Source organism: Amborella trichopoda, chromosome 8 (assembly GCF_054954075.1).
Source record: "Amborella trichopoda isolate Santa Cruz 75 chromosome 8, AtrichopodaSantaCruz75HAP2 v2.0, whole genome shotgun sequence".
Classification (NCBI taxonomy): Eukaryota; Viridiplantae; Streptophyta; class Magnoliopsida; order Amborellales; family Amborellaceae; genus Amborella; species Amborella trichopoda.
Genome location: NC_142343.1, coordinates 1133138 through 1160975, shown reverse-complemented (window position 1 = coordinate 1160975; position 27838 = coordinate 1133138). Strand labels below are relative to the sequence as shown.

The 27838-nt window shown below is 35.4% G+C and overlaps 1 protein-coding gene across 19 annotated transcripts; it reads left to right on the top strand.

Annotated features, from left to right (window-relative positions):
- Window positions 1-138: 138 nt before the first annotated feature.
- EGY2 (ethylene-dependent gravitropism-deficient and yellow-green-like 2) lies at window positions 139-27824 on the top strand. 19 transcript variants are annotated; one of them, XR_016060241.1, is made up of 15 exons: window positions 140-317; window positions 1137-1277; window positions 1463-1547; window positions 3509-3604; window positions 3975-4061; window positions 4198-4251; window positions 4441-4545; window positions 12642-12716; window positions 12811-12916; window positions 13587-13680; window positions 16023-16176; window positions 23541-23748; window positions 26673-26858; window positions 26929-26986; window positions 27408-27824. XR_016060241.1 is itself a non-coding variant. In XM_088873151.1 (15 exons), the coding sequence occupies exons 1-15, from the start codon at window positions 304-306 to the stop codon at window positions 27648-27650; spliced, it is 1542 nt and encodes a 513-aa protein (XP_088729277.1). In that variant the 5' UTR covers window positions 140-303; the 3' UTR covers window positions 27651-27824. The 19 variants fall into 19 exon arrangements, 15 of the variants coding, with proteins under 15 accessions (XP_020525229.1, XP_011624745.1, XP_088729277.1 ...); XM_088873151.1 differs by having other exon boundaries at window positions 26826-26858; window positions 26940-26986; XM_088873156.1 differs by having other exon boundaries at window positions 26826-26858.
- Window positions 27825-27838: the final 14 nt, after the last annotated feature.

The following is a 27838-nucleotide window of genomic DNA, read 5'->3' as shown; positions in this document are numbered from 1 at the left end:
CATCTTGGTGTCAAGATGATCAATTAGAAGATTTTTCAGCATTAAAACAACCTTGTTTGATGGATTTTTGAGATGCATCTTTAATTTTACATTTTAAGGTTCCAACCTTATATAAACTTTTCCCTAAATAAAAACCACTGTTAATTCTTTCTCTTAATTTCCCCATTTGTTAGCGGGAGTTGTTGTACATTGTGCTCTCATGGGATCATGCTACAGAGCTAAAACGCGTCAGATCATCATTGGTTGAGCGGCCCATATTTCCATGTAAGAAGTATTTCCCCTGACTGGTTCAGTGAGACTCCAATGTCGATGAACAGGTGAAAGGAAAAAGCGATTGTATTTTCCATTTTTCCTCAGTTTTTATAGTAATGAAAAATTTAAAAAGGTTTTTCCTGTATTTCTATAAAAATAAGAGTTATTGTTAAAAATTGTTCAAAACTTCAATAGTATTACGTTTGTACCGAATTTTTTCATAATTTAAAAAAATAATAATATTGCTCTTACTTCAAATTTTTAGGACATGACGTTTAACATTTATATTTTAAGGCGGACTAAGAATACTTCAAAATTTGAAAATCTAATGTATTTTAGTTGAGTAACATACATCAGATTTTCAAAATAAATTCAAGGTTTTTCCTTTGCTTGTAAAAAAATCATTTTAGTCATTTGTAAATAGTATTTCATCTATTGCTTATTTTCATTAATTATTTTTAGTTATTTTTTTTAAAGTTTGAAGAAATAAAAATTGAAAAATGTTTTTCCTAAATTTCCATAAAAATAAAATCAAGGATAATTATTTTTGTTTTTATTCTAAAAATAATATTAAAGGATAATTCAAGGTTTCAGGCAATGAGTGAGTAATATAGAAACCCAACATTCGAACATATTTTTTGCCGCCATTAAAACCCCAATTTCTTTTGCAAACTCTAATTTTCGAGTTTTTATCAGCAAAATTCCATTCACAATTTGTGCATTAAAACTCAATTTCTGCTCCTTCTGGTCTTGGTCCAAACCCAAGTTTTAGAGTTTTATTGTGAAATTGTTATGGTGGTACAAGAATTTGGCCATTAAAGCTTGGCTTATCTTCCAGAAATGGAGTCTACAGTGGCCTTACGGGAAGGCTTTTTCATTTTTAGGCAGAGAGCTTCTTGGTTCAATGGAGCTTTTCCGTCGGTTCTATGCTCTGTGATTTCATTGAATTGTTCCGGGGAGAAGAGAAAGGATAATTTGCACATGCATGCGTGTTCCTCATATACGAACTCTATTCCAGTCACAAGGTAACATTTCTCATATTTGAATTCGATCGATACTTTTGGCTTTTCAATTGTTTACGCCTAGCGAGAAATAGCCTCATATGGTGCATTTGAAATGGTTGTGGTTTGTTGAAGATAAGTTGCAAGTATATGGAATTTGCAGCTTCAACTTTGAATGTGTTTTTTTTATGGTAATTGTCTTGAACCAGGGTGCCATTGTCAAGGAAGCAAAGGATTTCTACTAGAGCGATGCCATCCGAAACAGAAACTGAGCCCGAAAGCAATAACGACAATGTACGGTGTCATTGATATATTTTTCAATAAATTGCGTAGAGTTCAAGCTGGTCTTTCCACAGAGGGAATGACTGGTGATTAGTTGATTATTTGCCTGCTATTCATTTGCTAGGAAATCACTGGAACACGTTTGTTAATTGATCAAGATGCCTGGCAGTCAAATCATTACATATGTATTTGTCATATTTCCTGATATGTGCTGCATTGGGTTTGGAGCTTTGAACTTATTTTCAGCATCCTTACTATTTACTGTTTGATAAGGACAAGTGAATGGGTAACTTATTGATTTAATTGCTTCCATTTATTTTGAGGAATTGTGATGCAATTGGTTATAACAATTCTGATTTATGATTGTTGAATTTCACATGTTAAACTCACCTCCCCAATTAATCATATTTTTATAATTGGTGTTTTGTATTAATATTGATAGAAGGGGTTGGGTATTGGAAATTGGTTGAAACCGTGCTTGTTGTTTTGGACTGAATATTGACATTTGTAGTTAAATTTATTTTTTGATGAGATTGACTTATTGTATTAAGGGATTGTCTACAAAGAGACTATCGCTCTTTTGTACATGGTCACTATCATTTTTGTCTCTTAAATTTCAAAATGGGTGGTTGTAAGAGTGTCATTGAATAGACACAAAGTTCCACAAAAAAATTCTCGGACTTCATGACTCACCCCACCCCATCCAATTTGACATCTATTGAGTGGGAATGATTGTGACCTCCATGTACAAAAGATAAATGGTCTCTTTGTAGACAATCCCTTGTATTAAATAATAAAAGATATAGTATAGAATTGTCTGTTGTGAATGCAAGAGAAAGGAATACGCAGCATATTTTAACATCACTGATAGAAGGAATAAGATTCTATAAGCCAACTGGTTTACAGCTACAGCATAAGCGGACTCCAAAGCACATGGCTAGATGGGTTTTCTTCGGTTGAACATTTTCTCATCTTTGATTCTTGAAAAAACGACTAGAAAAAAAAGAAAAGGAAAAAAGATCTCAGATCAACCGTCAACCAAATGGAAGGCCTCCATTTACTGAAAAGTGTGGACTCATTTAACCCCATGTTTTGGGGCACTTTTTTGATTGCCTAGATGAAATCTACATGTATGTAGAATTTGAGGTCCAATGGACACCTGCTTTCCAAAGTGGCTTATGCTGCAGAATAAGCTTGTTGGGTTATATAAATTTTTTCCCTAAGGGAAAGAAGCTCTTGTTTCAAGTGGTGCATTGACTACATTCCTGTTGCAAGAGTTGAAGAGTGTATTTTTGGAGTCCCAAAGAAATTTAGGTTTGTCCATTTATTCTGTGGTTCTTGCCATTTTTGTGATATCGCATATCTTGTGTCACCCATGATAGCGTTTGTGACTTCTAAGGCACTACTCAAAATGTCGTTACTTTTGTAACAGGCAATGAAGTTTCCACATGGTTGATACTTAATTATCTCAGAGCTATTGTCTTCCACTAAGATCACTGTTAACATTGTTATATTTAATGTTATTGACAAAATAAATAATCTTGTTTGCAGATCTCTTGAACAGGCATGGGCATTATCACCTTAAAATTTGAAAACATTACCTTGAAGGAAAATCTGTGAAATAATTAGACGAACACCTGAAGTCCAAAATTGGAATACCTTGTGCTCCATCACAAATTTGTGGTGCTTGGAAATTTGACAGGAATGAGTCGTTATAATTAATACTGTTGTTTATTTTTTTGAGAAAGTAACCTAAACCTGTTGTTTATTACTTGTCACAACATGTATCATGGTGCTTCACGTTGATAGTTTCCATTGTGAATTGAAATTCTGATTGCTTATGTTTAGTGATGTTGATCTATGATTAAAGTAAGTTCTCATCTTCCTACTGTAACTTAGTTAAATTGCTCGTTGTGATGTTGCTTATGGAGTCCATTCTTATTCGTAGTTTCAAACTTAAACATGTTTGTCAGGGGAACAAACAATTTAAGGATGGGGAACTGCCACCTCCTTTGGATCCTTTTCAACAAAATAATCGGGGTCCTAGTCCTCCACCTTCCATTGGGGAAGTAAGTTCATTATATTAGTGGTAACACACTAATTTTCCAACTGACATATCTTATGAAAGAGTTTGACTGTGATTTGACAATCCCTTTTTGAGAAATTTTTTGATGAAAATTGTAACACTTACATTAAAATTTCTTTGTACCATTTGATTCTTGAATTCTCCCACTGGGAATTTCTAGTTGACTTTCTTAGTTGAGTTTTCTGATTTTTTTTTGGGTATTATGGCCAAACTTGTAATTTGATCAGACAATAAATATTCATATGATTGTTTCTCATTGTGTACTGATATAATTACCTGCTCTGTATTATAACCAATATTATAGTCTAATTTTCTAGTGACATGTTTTTCGTTTGAACCTTTTGTGGGATAAGACTCAGCCCACGGACATGGATTTGCTAAAATCTTCAGAGCCAGGGGAGGAAACCTCTGAGGAAGTCAATGATCAAGCAACTATACAAGTAATTTGGTTCTGTGGAGTTCAATGTCGTCTTTAAATTATGATAAAAATAGGCATTTGAACCATTGGTAGATGTGTGCAATGAAGACTTTCGCGATGTCAATTGATGCCTCATGGAAATAACCTATGTCTTATAGGATATGAATGAAACTTCAGAAGTAGCAAGTGGCTCCCCTCTACCCGGTCTGAAGGTATTGTTCTTCAATGGATTTGGATCTTGAAATTATATAATCTTGCAAATGAGAGTATATTTTTGTTGCGCGCTGATACTAATTTAGCTATTAGATATATTGTCAACGTCGTTATTTATTAGACTAAAGTGCATCCCTTCTTTTGCTGCTATACATTTGGTGCTCGGGGCATTGGGCCCTACCTTTTAGCCACCTGGTGAACTCATCAGAATTCCAAAGGCATCTATTGATATTTTGAAGGATCAAGTGTTTGGTTTTGATACATTCTTTATCACTAGCCAAGAACCATACGAGGTGAGATTTCTAATTTCCATAGGGAAAGGTTTGAATGATTTGATTTTATTGACATGCATATCATATGTATGTGCATCCAACACTTATTCTTGTGTTTTCGCCAATGATAATTTGTTTGTATTAATGTTCTTGTGCTTTTGTTTATGATATGCTTTCTCATGTGCATGCATGAGTGCATCTTGAGTAGTGCAGGATCTGTTCTTAAAAGTATAGTTTGGAGTGTACTGATGCTAGTCAATATAATGGACAAATTTTCGTTCCTCTTTTATGATAAGTGAACAATACCAAAGTTCTAGGAGTTACAAAACTACTGATTTGTAACAAATTTGATAGGATGTGAGGTAATTGCTGGTGGTGATATCGCTAAAGTTGCTATCGTAATTATCCCGTCATATGATATTGCTTCATTCTTGATCACACACACACACACACTAGTATGTGTGTGTATGTGAGTGTTTGGGGTAGGGGGATGATTTCATGTCACTGTGTCATTGTGATATAATGAAACTACACTTCTAGAAGGCTATTTTTGTGCCATTTGTATGACCTAAATTTTGCATACACACTTTGTCCTAATAATCAATCCTAACAAAAATGAAATTCAATTTAATGAGTGCTCTCTAGCAATGAATCTTGATCATTTGTTTGGTGAATTTCAAGATCTAGGCCTCAAAGAATTCAAAATCATTTTTTTCTTTTTTAACATTGTTAATCTAATGATAATAAAGCTATCTAAAAAATTTGGAAAGGAAAAAAAAATCCTTCTAAGGCCTAGATCTAAGCATCTCACTAAAACAAACGGGCTTATATCAATTGGGCTATAAAAACACTTTCTAGAATGTGTTTTCAAATTTTACTTTTTTTGTGATCGTTCATTATAAAGAAAAAATTGTATATTTAAGAATTGGGGTCAAACAAGTGGCTCTAACATGGCTTTTGAAGATTGTTTCATTATATTAGTATAGAACCGTTGCATGAAATCACTCCGCTATATAAACACACACATATAAAATCAAGGATGAAACGATATATATGTATATGTGCACATACATTTATGTATCTATTACATACATACATACATACATTCATGCATATAGATATACATCATCATCATCATCATCACCATCACTATCAGAGCCTTTTCCTAATTATTTGGGGTCGACTACACGAATCCTGGTCCGCCATTCTGTTCTATCAAGGGCTATACCCTCAGTGAGGCCATAAGTCTCCATTTCACTACTTCCAACCACATCCTTTTGGGCCTACCCCTTGCCCTTTTTGAGCTTTGTACTTGAATCAACTTGCACCTCTTAATAGGTGTTGTATTGGGTCTGTGCTGCACATGGTTAGGCCCACCTAAGTCTACATTCACTCATCTTATCGCCTATTGGAGCCTCACCTAAGTTTTCCATAATGTATTCATTTCGAATTCTAACCCTTATTGTCTTGTCACTCATCCATCTTGACATCATCATTTTAGCTACAATCATCTTATCGGCATATTGTTTCTTGACCATCCAACATCCGCCCCATAAAGCAAAGCTGGTTTCACAACTGTCCTTCCCCTTTAGATTTAGTGATATACGGCAATCACATAAAACTCTAGTTGCACATCTCCATTTGACCCACTAGCTATAATTCTATGTGCGACATTTTCTTCGTTATCTTCATTTTTTTGGATTATCGACCTAAGATATTGAAAGTGCGCTCTTTTCGTATTTCTTGGCCGTCGATCTTAAATACTTCCTCATCTTTACTCTCATTATTACTAAAGTTGCATTCCATGTACTTTGTCTTTGTCCGGCTAATTTTAAAACTTTTAGATTCTCGAGCATCCCTTCAAAGTTCAAACCTTGTGGAGATGCCGCTTTGGGTCTTATAGATCAAAACTATGTCGTTCGCGAACAACATACACGACGATATCTCATATTATAAGTGCCTAGTTAAGTCGTCCATAATTAAGACAAAGAGGTATGAGCTCAATGTTGACCCCTGATGTAAACCTATTGTCACTAAAAACTCACTTGTCTCTCCACTAGTTGTTCGCACACTAGTTAGTGCTCCCTTATATATATATCTCACCAAGTTTGATATAGTATTTGAAGACTCTTTTTTTCCAACACTCACTAAATTAAATCTCGAGGTACTCTATCATAAGCTTATCTAGATCAATAAAGACCATGAGGAGGTCTTTTTCCTTCACCTTAAACTTCTCAATCAGTTGCTTAAGTAGGAAAATAGCCTCAATTGTTGACCTCCCTGGCATAAAGCTGAATTGGTTTTCTGGTACACTCGTTTTATGCCTTAGTAGTTGCTCAATCACTCTTTCCCACAGCTTCATAGTGTGGCTCATAAGTTTGATCTCTTGATAATTCTCACAATTCTATGTCTCATTTATTCTTGTAAATAGGTACCATAGTACTTTTCCTCCATTCATTTGACATCTTCTTTGTTCTCGACGCCTTGTTGAACATCTTGGCTAGCCAGTCAAGCCGATTTCCCCTATGCACTTCCAAACCTCTATTGGGATACCATCTTGTCCTAAAGTCTTTCCTATCTTCATCATCTTTAAAGCTTCTTTCATTTCATCTTTATCTTACGAACGTATCTATGATCTCTGCCCTCATTTATGCCAACGGTTTCTTCTATCATTGTGGTCCCATTGTGTTCGTCTTCGTCATTTAATAATATTTGAAAATAAAATTCTCCACCTTTCATTGACCTCTTCATCCTTCACCAAGACCTTTTTATTTTCACTCTTAATGCATAATAAGGTCTAGATCCGTACATTTTGCTCGCTCATTTTTGTTGATTTGTAGACATCTTTTTGAGCTTTTCTTGTTCTCAATTTATCTCAGAGATTATCATATGCCTTAAGTTTAGCCTTACTTATTATTTCTTTAGCATTTTTACATTATTCTAAGTTTTGATCATTTCTGTCACTTTCCAAGTTTTATAACATGATTGTTTTTCGTTAATAGTCTTTTGAACCTCATCACTCCACCACTAAGTTTCTTTATCCGAATTTCTTTTCCTGTTAGTTTCTCCTAAAATTTCTTTTGCCACTTTCTTGATACAATCAGCCATTTCATTCCATATAGCATTGACCTCATGTTCAGAGTTCTATTTTCTTTATTTAACTAATTTATTCCTAAATAAGTCTATTTTTTCATTTTTTAAATTCCACCACCTGGTTCTTGGTTACCTATTGATCACCCTTTCTCTTCCATCTCTTATGCAGATATCCATAATCATGAGCCTATGTTGTGCAATAATGGTCGAACTACCTTCTTAACTAGGAAGAAGTCTATCTGGCTTTTATATGATCAACTTTTATAGGTTAATAAATGTTCATCTCAGTTTTTAAAGTAAGTTTCTCAACTAGAACTACCATCTTAACTAGAATTTCTTTTCCTGTTAGTTTCTCCTAAAATTTCTTTTGCCACTTTCTTAATACAGTCAGCCATTTCATTCCATATAACATTGACCTCACTTTCAGAGTTCTATTTTCTTTTTTAATTAATTTATTCCTAAATAAGTCTATTTTTTCTTTTTTTAAATTCCACCACCTGGTTCTTGGTTACCTATTGATCGCCCTTTCTCTTCCATCTCTTTATGCAGATGTCCATAATCATGAGCCTATGTTGCGCAATCAAACTGTCTCTTAGGATAACCTTACAGTCTTTACATAATGGTTGAACTACCTTCTTAACTAAAGTCTATCTGGCTTTTATATGATCCACTTTTATAGGTTATTAAATGTTCATCTCACTTTTTAAAGTAAGTATTTGCTATTGATAGGTCGTAGGTCATAGCAAAATCTAGAATAGCCTTATCCATCTCATTTCTTTCACCAAACCCATACCCCCCATGTATCCTTTTATATCCTCTACTATCCTTCCCTACATGACCACTTAAGTCTCTTTCTAAAAAGGTCCTCTTTTCATTTGGTATGTTTTGGACTAGTCCATCTATGTCCTCCCACAATTGTCTATTAATTCTATCCTCTAGTCCTACTTAGTGATGCATAAACGTTAATTACATTAATTATCGCTTTCCCTAATATAATTTTAATTAACGCGAGCCTATCACCTACTCTCTTGATGTTAATTACTTTATCTTTTAAATTTTTTTTAACTATTATGCCTATGCCATTTCTATTATTATCCTTTCCTATATACCAAAGTTTATACCCATCTATTTTCTTAGCTTTTTCCCTTTTCCACTTTGTTTCCCGTAGACAAGCTTATTTTACTCTCCTTCGTCTCATGGTATCCACTAACTCCATACTTTTACCTGTAAGTGTTCCTATATTCCATGTGGCTAGATGAATCCTATTCTCTTGGACTAGCGTCTTTACCTATGCTCGTCCAGAATGCTGTGGGAACCCTTGACTAGTTTTCACCGCAATCGGACGGTACTGCGGCGCATTGCTTCTGGGGAACGCCCTAGTTAACCCTTGCTCATTTCTCAATTTACTCGGATTCCAATATGGCGCGTTGCTTATGGGAAATGCCCTAATATAAGCAGATAACGTAGATTCAGCATTATGGAAAGTTTTGGTAAAGTTTTATGTTGGCTACCTACCTAACACAATTCACTCCCTTTACCGGGGCTTGGGACGGCTTAAGACTTAATCGTGGCCATCCATCTAATCTAATCATGTCCATTTATAATATAAGACTTTAAGTGAATAAACAGACATAAAAGACTTTAGAAATTACTACTTAGGCCCTTAAGTGCATAAAATGACTCAAGAAATGAATAAAAGACATAAAATTATATATAGATTCAATGACATGTTTGCCCTTCTGCGGTTCCCCTTGTAAACTTCAAGATCTCTCTTGTCTAGATACTCGAGAGTAGTATTTTGGGCTGCATCACTCCTCCTTCAAAAGAATTTGTCCTCAAATTTGGCAGCTCGTTGTTGGAGGTAGATTCTTGACGTTAAAAACATCGGAAGTGCAAATATGGTTGAGAAGCTCCAATTTGTAGGCATTTTTATTGATCTCCTTCCCTACTTTACATGGTCCAATCTTGCGCTAGTTCAACTTATGATATTCAGAACAACTTGGTCTAAAACCATGACCAAGCATAGGAGGGAAGAGTCTTGAATCACTTCTAATCATATGTCCTCAGAGGTATCCATTCAATATAATTTTGTAGGAAATCTTGCCTCTATGACTTGTAAGATTGAGCATTGAATCCACTGAAAGGAGATTGTCAATCCTGCAATGCATTGATGAGAGTGCAATGCCGGTGCAAAGATTACAGTCAAACCCACATTTCCCAGCTTTAGCATGGATATGCTTAGCAGTTTCCATACTCTCTAATCTTTCACTACATTTTGATGTAGCAATATTAGCAAGGACAAATTGAGAAGACCAAAACCCTGAGTTTTTCATCTCTTGGAAATATTGTAACTCAACCTTACAGATATACAATTCAAAATAACTAGAGATCAATGTTTTCCCGGTCATAGTGCCTCTCATAGACATCTCATCCATTAAGTTTGTGCACATTGAAAACTACCACTGCTGCCATGCAAGTTCGCAACACTATCAATCATAATCCTACTTGAGGAAAACTCTTCTATTAGGATGCAAAAAAAGCTTTGAACTCGGAGGCTCATTCTTGCTGAATTTGGTTAGATCGAGATGCAAATATTAGGCCCCTTAGATCTAGGTTTTGGGGGAAGATTACAAGGAATAGATTTGGTTCTTCCATCAAAGCAGAGCGACGATTCATCCTGAATTCTCTCAAAGAGAATGATTTCAGCAACCCTTTGGTCAGCATCTCCTTTGTTAAACTCACTAGCTGAGAGTTCAGGGGAAAATACCTTGACCTCTTTGGTGTGTACCTTGTGGGACACCCTAAATTCAGGTAAAACTCGAAAAAGAACATCATTATCATGACCTCCATCAACATCATCATTTTTCTCACTAATTCCTTTAAGGACAAAGAAATTAGAACATCTCGGGAGCAAGTTTGGCACTCTCACCCAATTCTTCATCAAGGAAAGGAGCATCCACATGATCCCCTCCAAGGGTAAGATCTTCTTCTTGATCCTCATTGATGATTGGATCACCATTAAAGTTATGATCACCTACTTTTTCTCGACACCTAAATCTTCATCTAGGGACTTGTCAAAGTGGTGCAAAATTGGGTGCCAACCGACTAGGTTGAGTTCAGTTAAGCAACAAAACTTGTCGATCGCTGTCTATAGAAGAGAAATGGTGTCTTCCACCAATGAAATTGCTCTGATACCAAATGGTGCAAAACCGGCACCGAAAACTAGAGACCCAAGGTTGATTGTGCATGACGACTGGGCTTCCTTGATCTCAATCAAAGGAATGAAGCGGAAGGCATCTTCAGCCCTAAATCTTGCCACTCAAGGTACTCACAGTACACAAGGATGACCTTCTAACTCAAGGTACTTGAGGTAAATAAGGATGGGAACTCTCTCACACTCTCTCTCTACACCAAGGAGGAGGAAGAAGATTTCATTATCAAATTATTAACAAAACTATCTAACTGTTACATAATGAAATTTGATAATTTCATTATCAAAATTTCAAATTATTAACAAAACTATCCAACTCTACACCAAGGAGGAGGAAGAAGATTTCATTGTAAATACAAATCCATTCACTGGAGCTAGACAATGACTAAAATACCCCTAACGAAATCATGAAATGACTAAACTGCCCCTATATCTATTCCCCATAAAATTAAATCAACTTTCATGCAACCCAATTCCCATATTACAAGTCCCCATTCATACAATACAATTCCCATGTATTGAAACTATACATCTTTGACTTTTAAACTCATGGAAACTTTCGCACAATAAATTTGCTCATCTCTACAAACAATTCCCTAGACCTTAACAAATCCCAAAATGACCAACTAACAAATAGAAAATGACAAACTCATCCCCACGCTGAAAACAAAGAAACAATGGCAGATTTGTCCCGGTGACTAAAACAAATCCTGAAAATGACGATTAGGTCCCGGTGACCAAAAGATCTTGAAAATGATGGAGACATCCCAGGGCTAATTACGAAATGAAATGAAACTTGTTCACGTCAGCCCCTTGGTGTGATTTACATCACAAAGACTAGCAGTGAGTCCCACTGATCTTGAGAACCATTTGATGAGAACAAAGTTTCTCCATGCTTGTCCTCAAATGGATTTCTATAACACTTCGGAATCTCTACCTTGAAACTGATTTCCCACCACCTATATCCCTATCCGCACGATCAACTACCTCTCTCCTTGGAGCTTATCATGGAAGGGATTTACGAATTCTTCATCTGCGTCGATCTCATACTCATGAGATCGGGCTTCCATATGTGCCAAACAAAGAGCTAGGATTTCGACCAATCTCCTCAGATCAACAATTCTTTCTCGTGAACTAGCATCAAATTCTTCTAAGGTTGTCGTGTTTCCTCATTTTCATCTGCGTGAGGGCATGGCCGCTGATCTAGGGCACAAAAATCGATGCTACAGTACTGTGCTACAGTACATGATACAGTAGCTCTGACACCAAGTTGGCGCATGCCTAACAACTTGGAGCTAGGGTTTAGCAAAGAAGAAGATAGGGAAGATCCAAATTTAGAGAAAGATTTAAAAACTAGAGATAGAAGGAGCACTGGCTGCTCTAGGGTTATGAATAAAGTCCATAACAAGATTCTTAATTATACTTGAGTACATCTCTTAAATAAGCAAAATCCTAAATACGACTTAATTCTGGCCATCCATCTAATCTAATCATGGCCATTTATGATAATGAATACAAAAGCATAGAAGACTCTAGAAATTAGTACTCATGCCCCTAAGTGAATAAACTAACTTAAGAAATAAATAAAAGACATAAAAAGATTCAAGGACTCCTTTTCCCTTCTGCGGTTCCTCTTGTAAACTTGAAGCTTATCTCTCTTGTCTAAATACTTAGGAGTAGTATTTTGGGCTACAACACAAGGTTTATTCACTATTCAAATTATCGTCTTCCAAAAATTATTGTTGGTTATCCTCCTAATTTCTCTAGAGAACCCCAATACTGCAAACTTTAATATTTTTCCTTTTGCCAACAGGGTGGAGTATTGTTCAAAGGGAACTTGCGAGGACTAGCTGCTAGAAGCTATGAAAAGATAACAAAACGGATGCAGGTGCTCTTAGTTCTGGATTTACAATATAAACCATGAATAAACTCAGTTATATAGTCTTAGTTTTGTGTAAATTTGTAGCAAATGTTTACCACAGGATAGGTTTGGGGATCAATACAAGCTTTTCATCCTTGCAAATCCAGAGGATGATAAGCCAGTGGCTGTAGTTGTCCCCAAGGAAACATTGCAGCCTGAGACAACAGGTAATTGTGTTTTTTTCCTGTCATATCCTTTGAATTTTTTGAAATTTCATGGGGCTAAATACACAAATTTAATACTATTAACAAACACTCAAAATTCTTGTTGGGTGTGTTAATACTGAATTTAAGCATTAAAAATTTCTGTTGAAGCTTGATTTTTATTATAAATGGGTTTCATTTCGCATTAACTGTTACTTCTCTAAATTACGAGCACAAAACAACTATAATTGAGAAAATATCAGGCCAATACCTCGAATATATGCAGCAATCAAGCAGGGGGTGCAGAAGTTGAAATATTAGGAAAGGGCATCTTTTGCTTCTTTGCTTTTTGTGTAGGTTATCTGTAGGAACCTTAGGCAATCTGCTGTGACGTGCTGACATATCAGGACAATGCTTGAATCCATATTCATTAGTTGATTTTTTTACCCAGTCTTATGTTTATATTATGGACGAGCATGTTTTTGCCCTTGGTACTGATCACTTGGTTAACATTATCACTTAAAAATTGACATGTCCTAGTTCTGCCCTGATACTTCAAAGTTCTGGAATACCTGCATGAATTTTTCAGGTGTTCGCATCCTGATATTTTCCACAATCTTTTTTTTTTTTGCTTCTGAGTACCAGAAAATTGTTCTTTAAATAACGGTGATCAGAAGTGCACTTCTATTTGCAGCTGTTCCGGAATGGTTTGCTGCTGGTGCATTTGGCTTAGTCACCATTTTCACTTTACTCCTCCGAAACGTGCCTGGTCTGCAGTCAAACTTACTGTATGTGATTTCTCTCCTTGTAATATTTTTGACAGAATTGCATCCGTAAATTGGACAGAATAGGATGATTTATCATTTCATCTATAATTATTTGAGACATATTTACGTTCCAAAGAGGAAGGAACTAAAGCAACAGTTCTCATACTGATATAGAGCAGAATACAAATTGTTGCTCTGGGAAACATAATATGATCCAGCGGATCATGGAAATCCATATTCCATTTGGTTATCCATGTCTGTTGAAGCGATCAAGGCTTACACAGAGAGAGTTCGACCCACCAGAACAAGATATGATCGCAATGGTGGGTCCGGGTGCCACTCACTCTCTCCAGTAATTTCCATCACTTCAATGGACAGTTGTGAGCCAACGAACTAGGGTTTTCCATATTCCTTTTATTATAATATACTTTTCATTCTTGATAATGCGCTTATACATAATTCACAAAATGGATATTCATGCACCAAGAAAGAAAGAAAATAATCATCATATCTTTCATATGGATCCTAACCAGCATAATCAGGACTTGACCGGACCTGCTGGTCCGCTCAGTCGTACTGGGAACTGGTGGGTATACCAGGTGAGTGGGTGTTTCTGGACCAGTATGTCTACCAAAGCGGATTGAGTTGGAGAATATCCATTTCATCTGGTGACTCAGTTGGTTCGACCAATCCAGACTGGACTGCCTGGTCCTGATGTACGATGCGCTGGTTAGGAAATCGCCTTGGCCAATGTACTCGGCCTTTGGCCGAGGTGAGTAACTCAGCCGAATTTGAGTTGATTCAGCTGATTCATGCACCCCTAAAAGAAATTGTAAAAAACTAATTAAAAAAAGGAATGTGTAAAAAGAAAAATTATTTCATGTGGGCTGGACTGCATTTCTACATATGTGGTCCAGAAAGTGTAATGCATCCATCTTTAAGATGGATGCAAGTAGGTGTTCCATTTAAAGCAATAGAAACTAACGGTCCAAATGTTTTCTTGCTAGAATTATTATTAGTAGTTTTTAAAATTTATTTATTTTTTCATATTCATGATCTCCATGTTAGAAATTACATGTCCTTAAAAATTAAGTCAAAAAATCGATCTCAAAAATAGATTTATTAAGAGGCTCGCATTTCTACATATGCGGGCTTGGCCGCATAGAAATCGGATCCATGTAAAAATTAGTTACAAATCAGAAAAAAAGTTAAAAGAGATGATAGAGTGCATTAGAATAGTAAAGGAGATAAAATAAATTGATTTATAACTTGAAAATTTTAGAAAAATTTTGAAAAAAGAAAAAAATATAAAAGTTCCCAAATCATAAAAAAATAAAAATAAATTAAAATCATTTAAAAAAATATTACTAACAAATTTTTTTTTTGTAACGATTTAACTTTTATATTTTTATTTTTGGAGGTTTTGGGGCCAGGCAAGTTTGACACCTAACTCGCCTTGCCACTAGGGCAAGGCCGAGTTGCTTGAGTCCGAGTGGACTTGGGCGAGTCCAAAAATGCTAGTACAGTGTTTCTGGGTGGAAATGTTTTTGTTTTGGGTGATTTTTCAGCAATTTTGGCCGATTTTGGCCTTGTTCTTTTGTCCTTTGAGGCATTATCAATAGGGATGCTGTGGTCCATGAAAAGATTTGAGGAGAAGGGGATAAAAAAAGATGGGGGAAGGGGGGGGGGGGTGTGTGTGGGGAAGGCGGTTGGGGGATTGTTGAGATATTCCAGCCACCTTTTCTGGACTGTTTCAACCTCCCAACTTCCTGGAAAATATTTTTGTTGTCTTTTACTCTGCTGTTAAATTTTTGGAAAAAGGAAAAAATATTGCTTCTGTTGTCTTTAGACAGCTGTTTGGATATGAATTGCTTTGCTTGCTTAATGCCCTTCAAATTTAATGCTTATTGCGTAATGAATTACTGGAGTGCTTTATGTATACTTGATTATATTGTATTTCTTTGGCTTCTTGGATTCTAATCTTGTTTAATACTTTATTTATTATTTTATTATTCTTAGTGGTTCCTAAAGTTTTCTATATTTAGTATTTTCCAGTATATTTCTGGATTTCTTTCTATATATTTCCTTTTTTTATTTGTTTTTAATTTAAAATTTTAATTATTTTTAAAACTTGGCTGATTTGACTGGTGAATCACTTTGGTTGAATGGCCCGACCAAACAAGATCCTCCACCAGTTCGATGGTTGGTCCAATCCTATAACACTGGTTTCTACACAAACTCTATTCATAATGCCTGAGTTATTAGCTTCTGCACATTGTACATTTTTTTAAAGTTATTTACTTCAAATATTTTGAAAAAAATTAACTTTTCTTAGGGTCCAACCAAGTACTCTAACATTTCAGGTCAACTTTTGATAATCTACAATTGTTGAAGGATGGTCTTCCTGGAGCCCTTATCACGGCTGGAGTGCTAGCAGCACATGAACTTGGCCACCTTTTAGTAGCCAAATATGTTGGAGCCAAGCTTGGAGTACCTTATTTTGTTCCTAGTTGGCAGGTGAGATTTTATTGTCCGTATTGTATGTTAGTTTGTTTCCAAATTGTATTCTACCGTTTCTAGTACGATTTAGGCTTCAAGGTTCTAATCCCAGCCAACCTACCTAAAATTATCCTTTGTTAAGGAGTGACACTAGGCAAAACCTTGGTGCATGTAGTTTTCAAAATTGAAAGTCACTCTTGCAAATTTTTCGTTCTAATTAATTGACTCAAGAATGTGGACTGCAAACAAACTTTCACTAATGCAAGGAACATAGCATCCATTGTTAGAGCATTATCATTGCATCCTGATATGAAAAATACTTTTTTAAACTCTTGGAATGTGAACCCTATATTATTCTAACTGGTTTACAGGCATAACCCCACAAGAACAATTAAAAAAAAAAAAAAAAACCCAAAGTTTGGGAATCTTCAGTGTGGTGCAATTCATGTACTTTACAGTTTTGTGCAGTGATGCTGCATTTAAGTCATTTGATGCTTTTATATGGATTTTATCATCATTGGACGTGAAAGGATGAAAGCTGTATCATGGCTATATTACTTATTGCTGCTACTTTTGTGAGTGAACATATTCATCTTTTGAAGAAGTGCAAATCTGGAATATTGAAATAGCTATACCCAAATTGTTTTAATTATCTTTCCTTTCTTTTCATTCACGTTCAATGTAGTTAACACGTATGGCCATAAGGCCTAGCGTGACTTTGCCTGGGCTGGAAGGCCTACAATTGTGGAAGGAATCCTATGCTTATTATATCCAACATTCACATGAACCAACGTCCATATGAACGTCAAGGAAGACCCTTTCTCAGAGACCTATTGAGAAATATAACAGATAGCTTTTCTTCTCCTTATAAAATGGGAAGCCTGAGAGAGGAAGAACGCAACAAACAAAGAAAGAAAGATAGACAGAGTTTTATCTGTAAACACAGAACTCTTCTTCTCTCTCTCAAAAGGGTAAGAGAAATCGGGCTCAGCGATCACCAGCCTCACGGCATTTCTTCTCTGATCTCGGGTTGGTCCCCGTGCTCCATCAATTTTCGCTAACACTGATATCAGAGCGCGGTTGTTATGATGATCTTGGTGCTATAGTAATTTTCTCAATCTCAATTAGGCTTTTTTTTTTCTATCTCGTGTGCCTGAGTCGTGAGTTCCTTCCTTGATCTTTTATTTATTTATTTATTTATCTGTTATTATCCCTTTCGGAAGGTCATCTACATAAGGGCCTTCATCAAATTTTGCTCTATTATCGTCTCTGTTTTAGGAAAGTCCTACTGTGTTTACAAAACAGTAAACTCCTATTGGCAATATTGCAGTGAATTTCCACTGAATGTCATTGCTGTTCTTTTTTCTTTTTGTTTTTGACTTCATACTCGTAGAATATCTTGCAAGCGTAAAAGGCGCTTGCTATTCTGATAAGCACGTAAAGTGAATTGCTATTTTTTTTTGACTTCATACTCAAAATATCTTACATTATGATAAGCACGTAGTGTCACTTGCTAATCTTGTTGTTACATTGTTTCTAGGCAACCAAAATTGCCATCAATATCTAGTTGGTAACAAACTAATATCTAGTTGGCAACGAAATATTTTTTTTAAAGATATTGCATGCAGCCATATTTTTAGGATATTGCTATATTGCATGCAGCCATATTTTTTTAGGATATTGCGATATTGCATGCAGCCATATTTTAGGATATTGCGATATTGCATGCAGCCATATTTTTTAGGATATTGCGATATTGCATGCAACCATATTTTTAGGATAATTCCGTTATTGCATGCAGCTATATTTAAGAGATTGCTTATGATTACAGAAATATAAAACGATGGGCAGCACCCATTTTTTTTAAACTAAGAGAGCTGAAAATATTTTTGGTGGGCCCCAACCTCATGTATTAGTTGCGTGCAAGTCATTGCAACCCGCCCATTAAATCGCACATATATCGCATCTTTGATAAATATTTTGTGGTGGATTATCTGTTACAGAGATATAGTCACTCTAAGCATATATCTTGTCTTATATATTGCTGATATTTTTATTAACAAAAAAAAAAGGGATTATAGAAGACTTATTCTGCTCAATTTTAGTATTGCTGATGTTTGATGCACTTACTTGGTCTGATATAGAAATTGATTTGTCTACTTGATATTTTTATAAGGGCTCCCTTGATATTGCTCTTGCACCCCAAGTAAATAATATACAGGGGAAATTTTATATTATAATTGTAGTGCTTACTTATAAATTGAGAGATTGCCTATTTCAATTTTTTTTGGCATTACTTAATAACTGATATTGTTTATGAAATAATTGCAGCTCTCTTTGTACAAGTATTGACCACATATTAAATTTTGGTGCCTTGTTTAGCTTCTTTAGAACTTAGAAAGCTCACACAAAACTTAACAAATGGCCAGTAGAATTGTAATGGCTGAACTTTCTAAAGTTGAAAAATTGAATGGAAATAATTTTGGGATGTGGAAGAGGAAGATGGAATATCTTCTCATCCAAGATAATAATATATGTACTAAGAGAAGATCCACCAGAAGTTGATGATAAACCAACTGAAGAAGAAAGGAAAGGCTAGAAAATTTTTTAGGAGATGACCTCATAGCAAAAACATTTATATTAACTTTTATGCAAGATGACCTTATTAAAGTTTTCGAGCATCATGAAACATCTAAGAAAATGCTAGAGGCAATAAAAACTAAATATGACTCAACCTCTGAAACATACCTCCAATTGCTATTAGAGCAATATAATTCATTCAAGATGAAGGAGGGTAATAATGTAGTGGAACATGTTAACAAGATGCTCGTTATGGCTAAAGACTTATCCGTTGCTGGGAATGAAGTCTCCGAGCGCATGCAAGTTTCTACTATCTTAAATAGTCTTCCACCTTCATAAAGGATGGTAACAATTGCATTTAGGTTGAATGCAAAATCTCTTACATTAGGAGACCTACCTATGCAACTAACCTTAGAGCAAGAGCACATGAACAAAGATAAAAGGAGTGAACTCATGCTTGCTCAAGGACCTCCTAAAATTATCCAACATAAACCTGATAACCAGAAATTTTAACGGAAGTTTAACAAGAGGAACAATAGGTTAAAAAAATAAAGGAACTAAGCCCTACAACCAATAAACTAAACATGGACCGCTAAAATGCTTCTTATGTGGTCGGCCAGGTCACTTCAAGAACCGCTGCCCACAAAATAGAAACCCGCAAAATCCAAAGAATAGTAGGAATGGAAGCAAGAGGCGTGAAGTTATTTGTGTGGTCTCTGAGTGTCAGCTGGCAGACCACGATATCAAAGGATGGTGGGTGGACTCAAGCGCTAATCGGCACATCACAAGCTCAAAAGGCCTCTTCGAGGACTTTAAAGAAATAAAAACCGGGGAGAAGCGCATCTACATGGGGAACAACACCTATTTTGATGTATTAGGTGTAGGAACTTGTAGGTCGTATGTAGGGACAATCGATTGTATTAACTGATGTATATTTTGCCCCTTGTATGAGACGAAATATTGTATCTTTCCCCTTGCTTATAAGAAAGGGCTTTGAAGTCTGCTTCCGATCATTGAAAGTATCAATCAGAAAGCGTGGACAAATTTATGCTTGGGGACACTTAATTGATGACCACAACTTATTCTTTCTTCATGTAAATGAGCAAGTTGATTATAAAATTTCGTCTTATTTTGGTTATATTAATTGTGTAATGGTTGTTGATGCATATACTTGGCATCTTAGGCTTGACCACATAGGAAAAGACAAATAAATAGGTTAATAAAAGATGTTCTTATTCCAAATCTAGGTAATGTGGAATTTCCAACCTGTCAGCACTGCTTGTTAAGAAAAATGACTAGGAAATCATTCAATAAAAGGGAGAGAGTTAATGAGTTATTGAATGTAGTCCACTCAGACATTTGTGGGCCGCTCAGTATTAAAACTCATAGAGGGATGTCATACTTCATCACCTTTAGTGATGATTTTTCTAGATTTGGATACATTTTTTTAATCCACCAAAAATCAGAAACTTTTAAAAAAATCAAAATATATAAAAGGGAAATAGAAAACCAATTGGATAGGAACATCAAAGTTCTTAGAACTGATAGGGAGGTGAATATAAATCCGAAGCTTTCAATACTTGTTGCCAAGAATATGGTATTAAAAGACATAATACTATGCCTTATACGCCACAGCAAAATGGAATTGCTGAAAGACGTAATAGAACCTTCTTAGAAATGACTAGATCCATGATGGCTCAAGCCAATCTACCCAAGACCTTTTGGGGAGAAGCAATAAGCACATCTATGTATATTCTTAATAGGGTCCCATCTAAGGTAATTGATTCTACCCCTTATGAATTGTGGACAGGTAGAAAACCTGGTCTATCCAACTTAAAGAAGTGGGGATTGATTGCACATGTCCTAATTCCATATCAGCATAGAACTAAGTTAGAAAAGAAAACTCTAGTTTGTAATTTTATAGGATACCCCGAAGGATCAAAGGGATATCGATTTTATTATAGAGTACGAGACTCATTGAAAGCAGAGATGCTGAGTTCTTAGAAGATTTTATTGAAGAAAGCATACATGTAGTGGATAATGATAATCCACTTAATATCCTAAATGACTTAGAACCACTACCTATAGTAGATATGGATAACCCTGATCAGCATGATAATGTTGAAGTACCCACAAACCCAATGTTAAGTGGTCGAAAGAGGTATAAGGCTCCTCCATCATCCCTTGATGACTTCTATGTCTATATGAGTGAGGAGACAGACAACCTTATTGACCTACATGAAATCTATGACCCTTTTGATTTCAATGATGCTATGAAGTCACAAGAATCTCCAGAATGGCTTAATGCTATGAGAGAAGAATTAGATTCTATAGAGAAAAATAAAGTTTGGGATCTATGTGATTTTCCATCAGATACGAAACCTATAGGTTCTAAATGGGTACTTAAAAAGAAATTAAAATCTGATGGATCAATTGATAAATTTAAAGCTAGGTTAGTAGCAAAGGGCTTTACCCAAAGAAAGGGAGTCGACTATGTCGACACTTATTCCCCAGTTGCAACGTTTATATCCATTAGAATAATTTTGGCAATCATTACATATTATGATCTAGAACTTTACCAAATGGATGTAAAGACTGCATTCTTGAATGGTGAACTAAAGGAAACCATCTACATGAAGCAACCTGAGGGCTTCACAATTTAAGGTCAAGAAAATAAAGTATACAAATTAAATAAGTCTTTATATGGTTTAAAAGAATCTTCAAGACAATGGTACTTAACATTTCATGATGCCATCCTACAGATGGAATATGAAGTAAATAGATTGGACCACTATGTTTATGTCTTGAAGAGTGAGAGTAAATTCACAATAGTCTCATTATATGTAGATGATATCCTGATAGTTGGAAATGACTTTGAAATGATTGATAAATTTAAGTCATGGCTTTCTTCTCGATTTGAGATGAAAGATATGGCAGAAACATCTTATGTTCTAGGCATAAAAATAACTAGAGATAGAAAATAAAAAATGTTGTGCTTGAGCCAAGAGAGATATCTTGACTCTGTTTTTAAAATATTTTAAGTGGAAAATTGTAAGCCATTGTCTACTCCTGTTGAAAAAGGAGTAAAGTTGTCTAGAAATGATTGTCTAGTAGAAGGACAAGAAAGCCTAATGTTCCCTATGCACAAGCTATTGGTAGCTTGATATATATAGTAAGATGTACAAGACTAGATTTGAGTTATGCCGTAGGACTTGTTAGTAGATATCTAAGTAATCCCGGCATAGCTCATTGAAAAGCAGTAAAAAGAATTCTAAGGTACATTAAGGGAACAAAGCATCTAAAATTGTGCTTTCAAGCAGATAAGCTTGAAGTTATAGAATATTCATAAGCAGATTTTGCTGAGGATAAGGATGATAGTAAGTCCACCTCAGGGCATATTTTCCTCTTTGGAGGGGCAGTTGTTTCTTGGTCTAACAAGAAACAAAGGGTGTGTAGTTAGGTACACACAGGAAGCAGAATACATTGCATGTAGCACTGCTTGTACTTTAGCCATCTGGATAAAACGCTTCATAGATAATTTGAAGCTGCAAATAATCGACGGACCGATCCAAATATTTTATGATAATCAAGCTGCAATTAAATTAATTCAAAGTGGAGCAAATAGCTCCAAAGGAAGACATATAGATGTTCAATATTACTCCATTCAGGATGCAGTTGAGAAAGGTGAAGTAACTATTAGTTACTTGCCATCATTAGATATGATCGCTGATCCATTGACTAAGGGTCTATTGTCTAAGCACACTAGTTTAATGGGACTTAAAAATGTTTAAGTTAGTTTTTTATGAGTGATAAATCCGCATTAGCGTGAAAATTCTCATGATGGACATTTGTTATGAGAGGCATATTCGCGAAAGCGTGAGAAAAGCCTCATGACAAGAAGTTTTTTTAAAGGTCATACTAAAAAATGAGAGTATGCATGTGACTGATTATTACGCTCGGTCGTCATGGCCAAGTGGGAGATGTTAATACGTATGGCCATAAGGCCTAGCGTGATTTTGCCTGGGCTGGAAGGCGTACAATTGTGGAAGGAATCCTATGCTTATCACATCCAACGTTGATATGAACCAACGTCCATATGAACGTTAGATGGATATCCCTAAGATCAGGGAAGACCCTTTCTCAGAGACCTGTTGAGAAGTATAACGGATAGCTTTTCTTCTCCCTATAAAATAGGAAGCCTGAGAGAGGAAGAACGCAACAAAAAAAGAAAGAAAGATATACAGAGTTTATCTGTAAACACAGAACTCTTCTTCTCTCTCTCAAAAGGGCAAGAAAAATCCGGGCTTTGCGATCACCAGCCTCATGGTATCTCTTCTTTGATCTCGGGTTGGTCCCGTGCTCCATCAATTTTCGCAAACACTTGACATATAATGTATATATATACATAGGACATGGTTTATATGAGTCCATGTAGAAATGGGTTGAATCTATTTTTGAGATGGATTTTCGGACCCAATTTATAAGGACATGTAATCTCTAACATGGAGATCATGAATATGAAAAAATAAATAAATTTTTAAAATAAAAATAATAAATTTATGAATAAAACATTTAAAAAATAAAAATAATAAATTTATGAATAAAACATTTGGACTGTTAGTGTCAATTGTTTTTAGATGAACCACCCATACGCATCCATCTTTAAGATTGATGCTTTATAATGCAGGAGAGCAAATGTAGATATGTGGGACACGACGCGTGAAACCATTTTCCATATAAATATGTTGCACTGATTAGTTTTCTTCTCTTTCCAAATATCTATGGATTTGGTTTGATTGCAGATAGGTTCTTTTGGTGCTATAACAAGGATCATCAGCATCATGTCTAAGCGAGAAGATCTGGTGAAGATTGCGGCAGCTGGACCTCTGGCTGGATTTTCAATTGGGTTCTTAATTCTTCTATTGGGGTTTGTTCTCCCTCCAAGTGATGGCTTTGGTATTGTCGTCGATGCCACAGTATTCCATGATTCGTTTCTTGTTGGGGGTATTGGTGAGATCTTCTTCCTACTTCCAATGTGTCTCAAACAATGAAATTAAGACCAAACTGGCCCAGCCTGTTGGACAGGGAACTGGTCCAGTTTGACAACTGAATTAGCAACAGGTCAAAATTGATCTGAACCAGCCGGTTTAGAGTGACCGAATTGGCTGAACCTGTTTGTTCAGATTGGTTTTTAGGCCCTTTTTTCTTATTATTATTATCTTTATACGTTTAAGATCTCTAACCTATGAGCTGATCCAGTTTGGATGGAACTGGTGCCCTCACCAGTTTGATGATTGGTTTGGTCCTGATAATATGGATTGTAGGTTGTCTATGAATCAGTCTGTTCCAGATAAAAATGATATTTTATTCTAAGGTGTTGAGGTAGGGGTTCCATGAAAAGGTTTATTCTTTTACTTTTTTTTTGATATATATATATATATATATATATATATATATATATATATTTATAAAGGAAAAAGTTTATATAAGGTTGCAACCTTAAAATGTAGAATTACAGATGCACCTAAAAAGTCTATCGGAAAAGGTTGTTTTAATGTTGAAAAACCCTCTAATTGATCATCTCGACATTGAGATGTAGAAATATGAAAAAAAAAAAAGATTTTGAGTCCCAGAAATAATGCATCTTGCAACACATTATCGAGACCGTTCATTTTTAAGAATTTCATATGTTTATTATGGATCTACTTGATTTTATCCATTTTTAGAGTTTCAAATTTTATAATTAGATATGAAAAGCAATTTTAAGAAAATCTTAAGAATTTTTTACACCAAAATTATATATGATGATCAAATTTGGAGGTGCACCTTAAATGGATTGTTTACGGTTGCAACCTTATAGAAACCATACCCATATATAAAGGAAAACGTTTATATAAGGTTGAGGCCCTAAACAATCAAATTAAGGCGTACCTCAAATATTCACTAGAAAAAGTTTTTTTTGATGCCGAAAAACCCTCAAATCCGATCATCTCGACCTTGAGATACATGAATGTAAAAAAACATGGACTTAAAGTCTTGGAATAGTGCATCTTGTAATGCATTATCTAGACCGTCAATTTTCAAGTTTTTTAAGTGTTCATAGATTTGCTTGATCTACACTATTTTTGAAGCTTTCATTTTTACAATTTTAGATGAAAATAAATTTTCAGGCCATCATAAATATTTTTGGTACTGAAACGACATTTTTCGATGCTATTTGAAGGAGCGCCTTATTTTGATTGTTTAGGGCCTCAGCCTTATACAAACCACACACACACACACACACACACACACACACACACACACACACACACACACACACACACACACACACATATATATATATATATATATATGGAAAATGTTGATATTATCCCACTATCTCAAATAAACATATGAGTTCATATGAGCCCAATGGCCCATATTGAATCTAGGCCGATCTGATGGTCATGATCTCATTTTGTATTTGAATTTGAATTTTCTATCTACAAATCCAAATAACTTGAAATTTTAGGAATGTGTTATTCAAAAATAGGACAATCGGATAAAAATATCAAAAAAATAATTTACAAGAAATAAATTGACCAAAATACCTCTGAAACGTTTCGAGGGTATTTTGGTCAATTTATTTCTTGCGAATTACTTTTCAAATATTTTTATTAGGTGCGCCTTGATGAGAAGAATGAACGCTTAAAAATTTCAAGTTATTTGGATTTGTAGAAAACAAATTAAAATTCAAACACGAAATGAGGTCATGACCGTCAGATCGACCCAGATTCAATCTGAGCTGTTGGGCTCATATTTTCATATGAGCTAGTGGGCTAATCTCAGCATTTTCCTATATATATATATATATATATATGTATATATATGTATATATGTATCTATATGGTTTTTTTATACTTAATAACCACAAAAAACATAGGTTCAAGTTAAAATCATTTGTGAAGTACATTTTAACCGTCATTGCCTCTATATTGTTAGAAGCCAAAGCCTACATAGAAGGGCATTTTAGATATTTTGTTTAAAAATAAGAAACTGAGAGTGAGGAACTTTGAATTTGGGGGTCTTTCTCTCCCCATCGTCTCTCTCTTTCTCACACACACACACTTTGGCCTCCCCCAATACCACTATCTCACGTTTTCCCTCCATCTTCTCTTATGATGTTCTTTGCCCTCCCCCATCCTCTCCCTTTGTCTCTCTCTCTCTCCTCCCTAGTTTTTTCATTTTAAAATTATTATCTCTCTTTCTTCCCATTTTTTTCTCATGCTTCATCGCCATTCCTGTTCTCTCCATCTCTCTGTCTCATTTCTAAATTCTGATGAACTTCTAATCATGTGGGGCTGAGGTCTGTTTGAGCATTGTTCTTCTTTAATGAACCATCATTTGCTTTGACGTTCCCATTGAATTGCTCAAAAGAATATATACATATACACTTAGCAGAATCAATTATACCTCCATGGAAAAGGTTTACTAAGCGCTATTGTAGAGTGAACAAGTGTTCTGGAATCCTTATATTTGATGTGCTTCGTAGGAAAATGCTGTATCTTAGTTGTTGTAGTTGATTTGCTTATTACACAGAAACCCTATGGGATATGGATAGTGTATTCAGTTCGCTAATTGTATTCAACATATTTCATTTAAATTTTTCTTTAACAGAAAGTTAATTGGATACGGAAAAGGTTTTCTATGAGTTTTCTCATTTGCAAGGGCGTAGTTGATGTTATTAGGGAGAAAAGTGGTAAACCCGATCTAGTAACTAACCTACGTGCTCACAGGCTCTAGTTGTATGAGGTTGGGACTTAAGTAGATAAGTTTGTTCCCCAAATTCCTCTTACCTTGCTGCATATTACTGCAATAGGTATTACTTGGGATCATATTGATATTTAAAACACAGCCAATAGGGTTAAAGATAGTTATTAACTTTTTATCAGATAAAGTCAGGCAACGAGCAAAGACTGATTCAGGCTGCATGGGAGATTTTGTAATATTAACTGCAATGCGTACTGAATTTGTGGACTCTTCATGATGTTAAGTTCAGAGATGAAAGAAAGCTTTCTGGGTTCTGAAATAGCATGATTTTGCAGCTAAACTCCTTCTTGGGGACGTTCTAAAAGAAGGTACTCCTTTATCCATCAACCCACTAGTGATATGGGCATGGTCTGGGCTTCTCATTAATGCTATCAACAGCATCCCTGCAGGGGAGCTAGATGGTGGGCGTATTGCCTTTGCATTATGGGGAAGAAAGGTACTTATGGAATATCTTGGTCCATTGTTATTTTTTCTTGTTACATCCCTGTTATTTATAAAAAAATGTTACATATGCATTCTCTATATACATACACTTTTTACAGTAGGAACTTTTTGGATATGTCTGTGAACGTTTTTGGTTAAACTATAGACCAATGGACCATAGAAAGCTTAGGGTCATGACTGATCGACAAAAATGATTGACAGTTCCTGGGTAGAAAGTAGGACCCACTCCCCAATGGTTGGTCGCCTTACTCTCTATTGCCATCCATCATGTCAATGGGTAATGGTGACCTAATTTTCTATAGTTCCTATTTCTTTTCATTAACTAGAAAATACTGCTGATGTATGCATACTGGCTTGTTTATATGTGAAATTGAGAAGAGATTAACTGGGGTCTTTACTGTTGTATTTTGCAGCCGTGGTCTCGCATTACTGGGGTCTCTATTGCACTTCTTGGTTTCTCCGCATTATTCAATGATGTCGCATTCTATTGGGTTGCTCTGATTTTCTTCTTGCAGAGAGGGCCAATTGCTCCTTTATCAGAGGAGATCACTGATCCAGAAGACAAATATGTAGCTCTTGGTGTGACGGTTCTTCTCCTGGGACTTCTTATACTTGTACCTTATCCACTTTCTTTCACAGCAGAAAGCATGGTCTAGAAATTTAACTCAGGGTGGCATTTTCTGCTAGACTATAGTATAATATCCTTTGTATAATTAGATAGGAGGCTCTGAAATTTTGTCACTTGCATCAAGTGAGCTATGTACATCTTCTGTAATCCTGATTCTTAACTGTTATCTACTGTTCAACGGAGATACAAAAATCCATAGAAATTCATATCTACTTC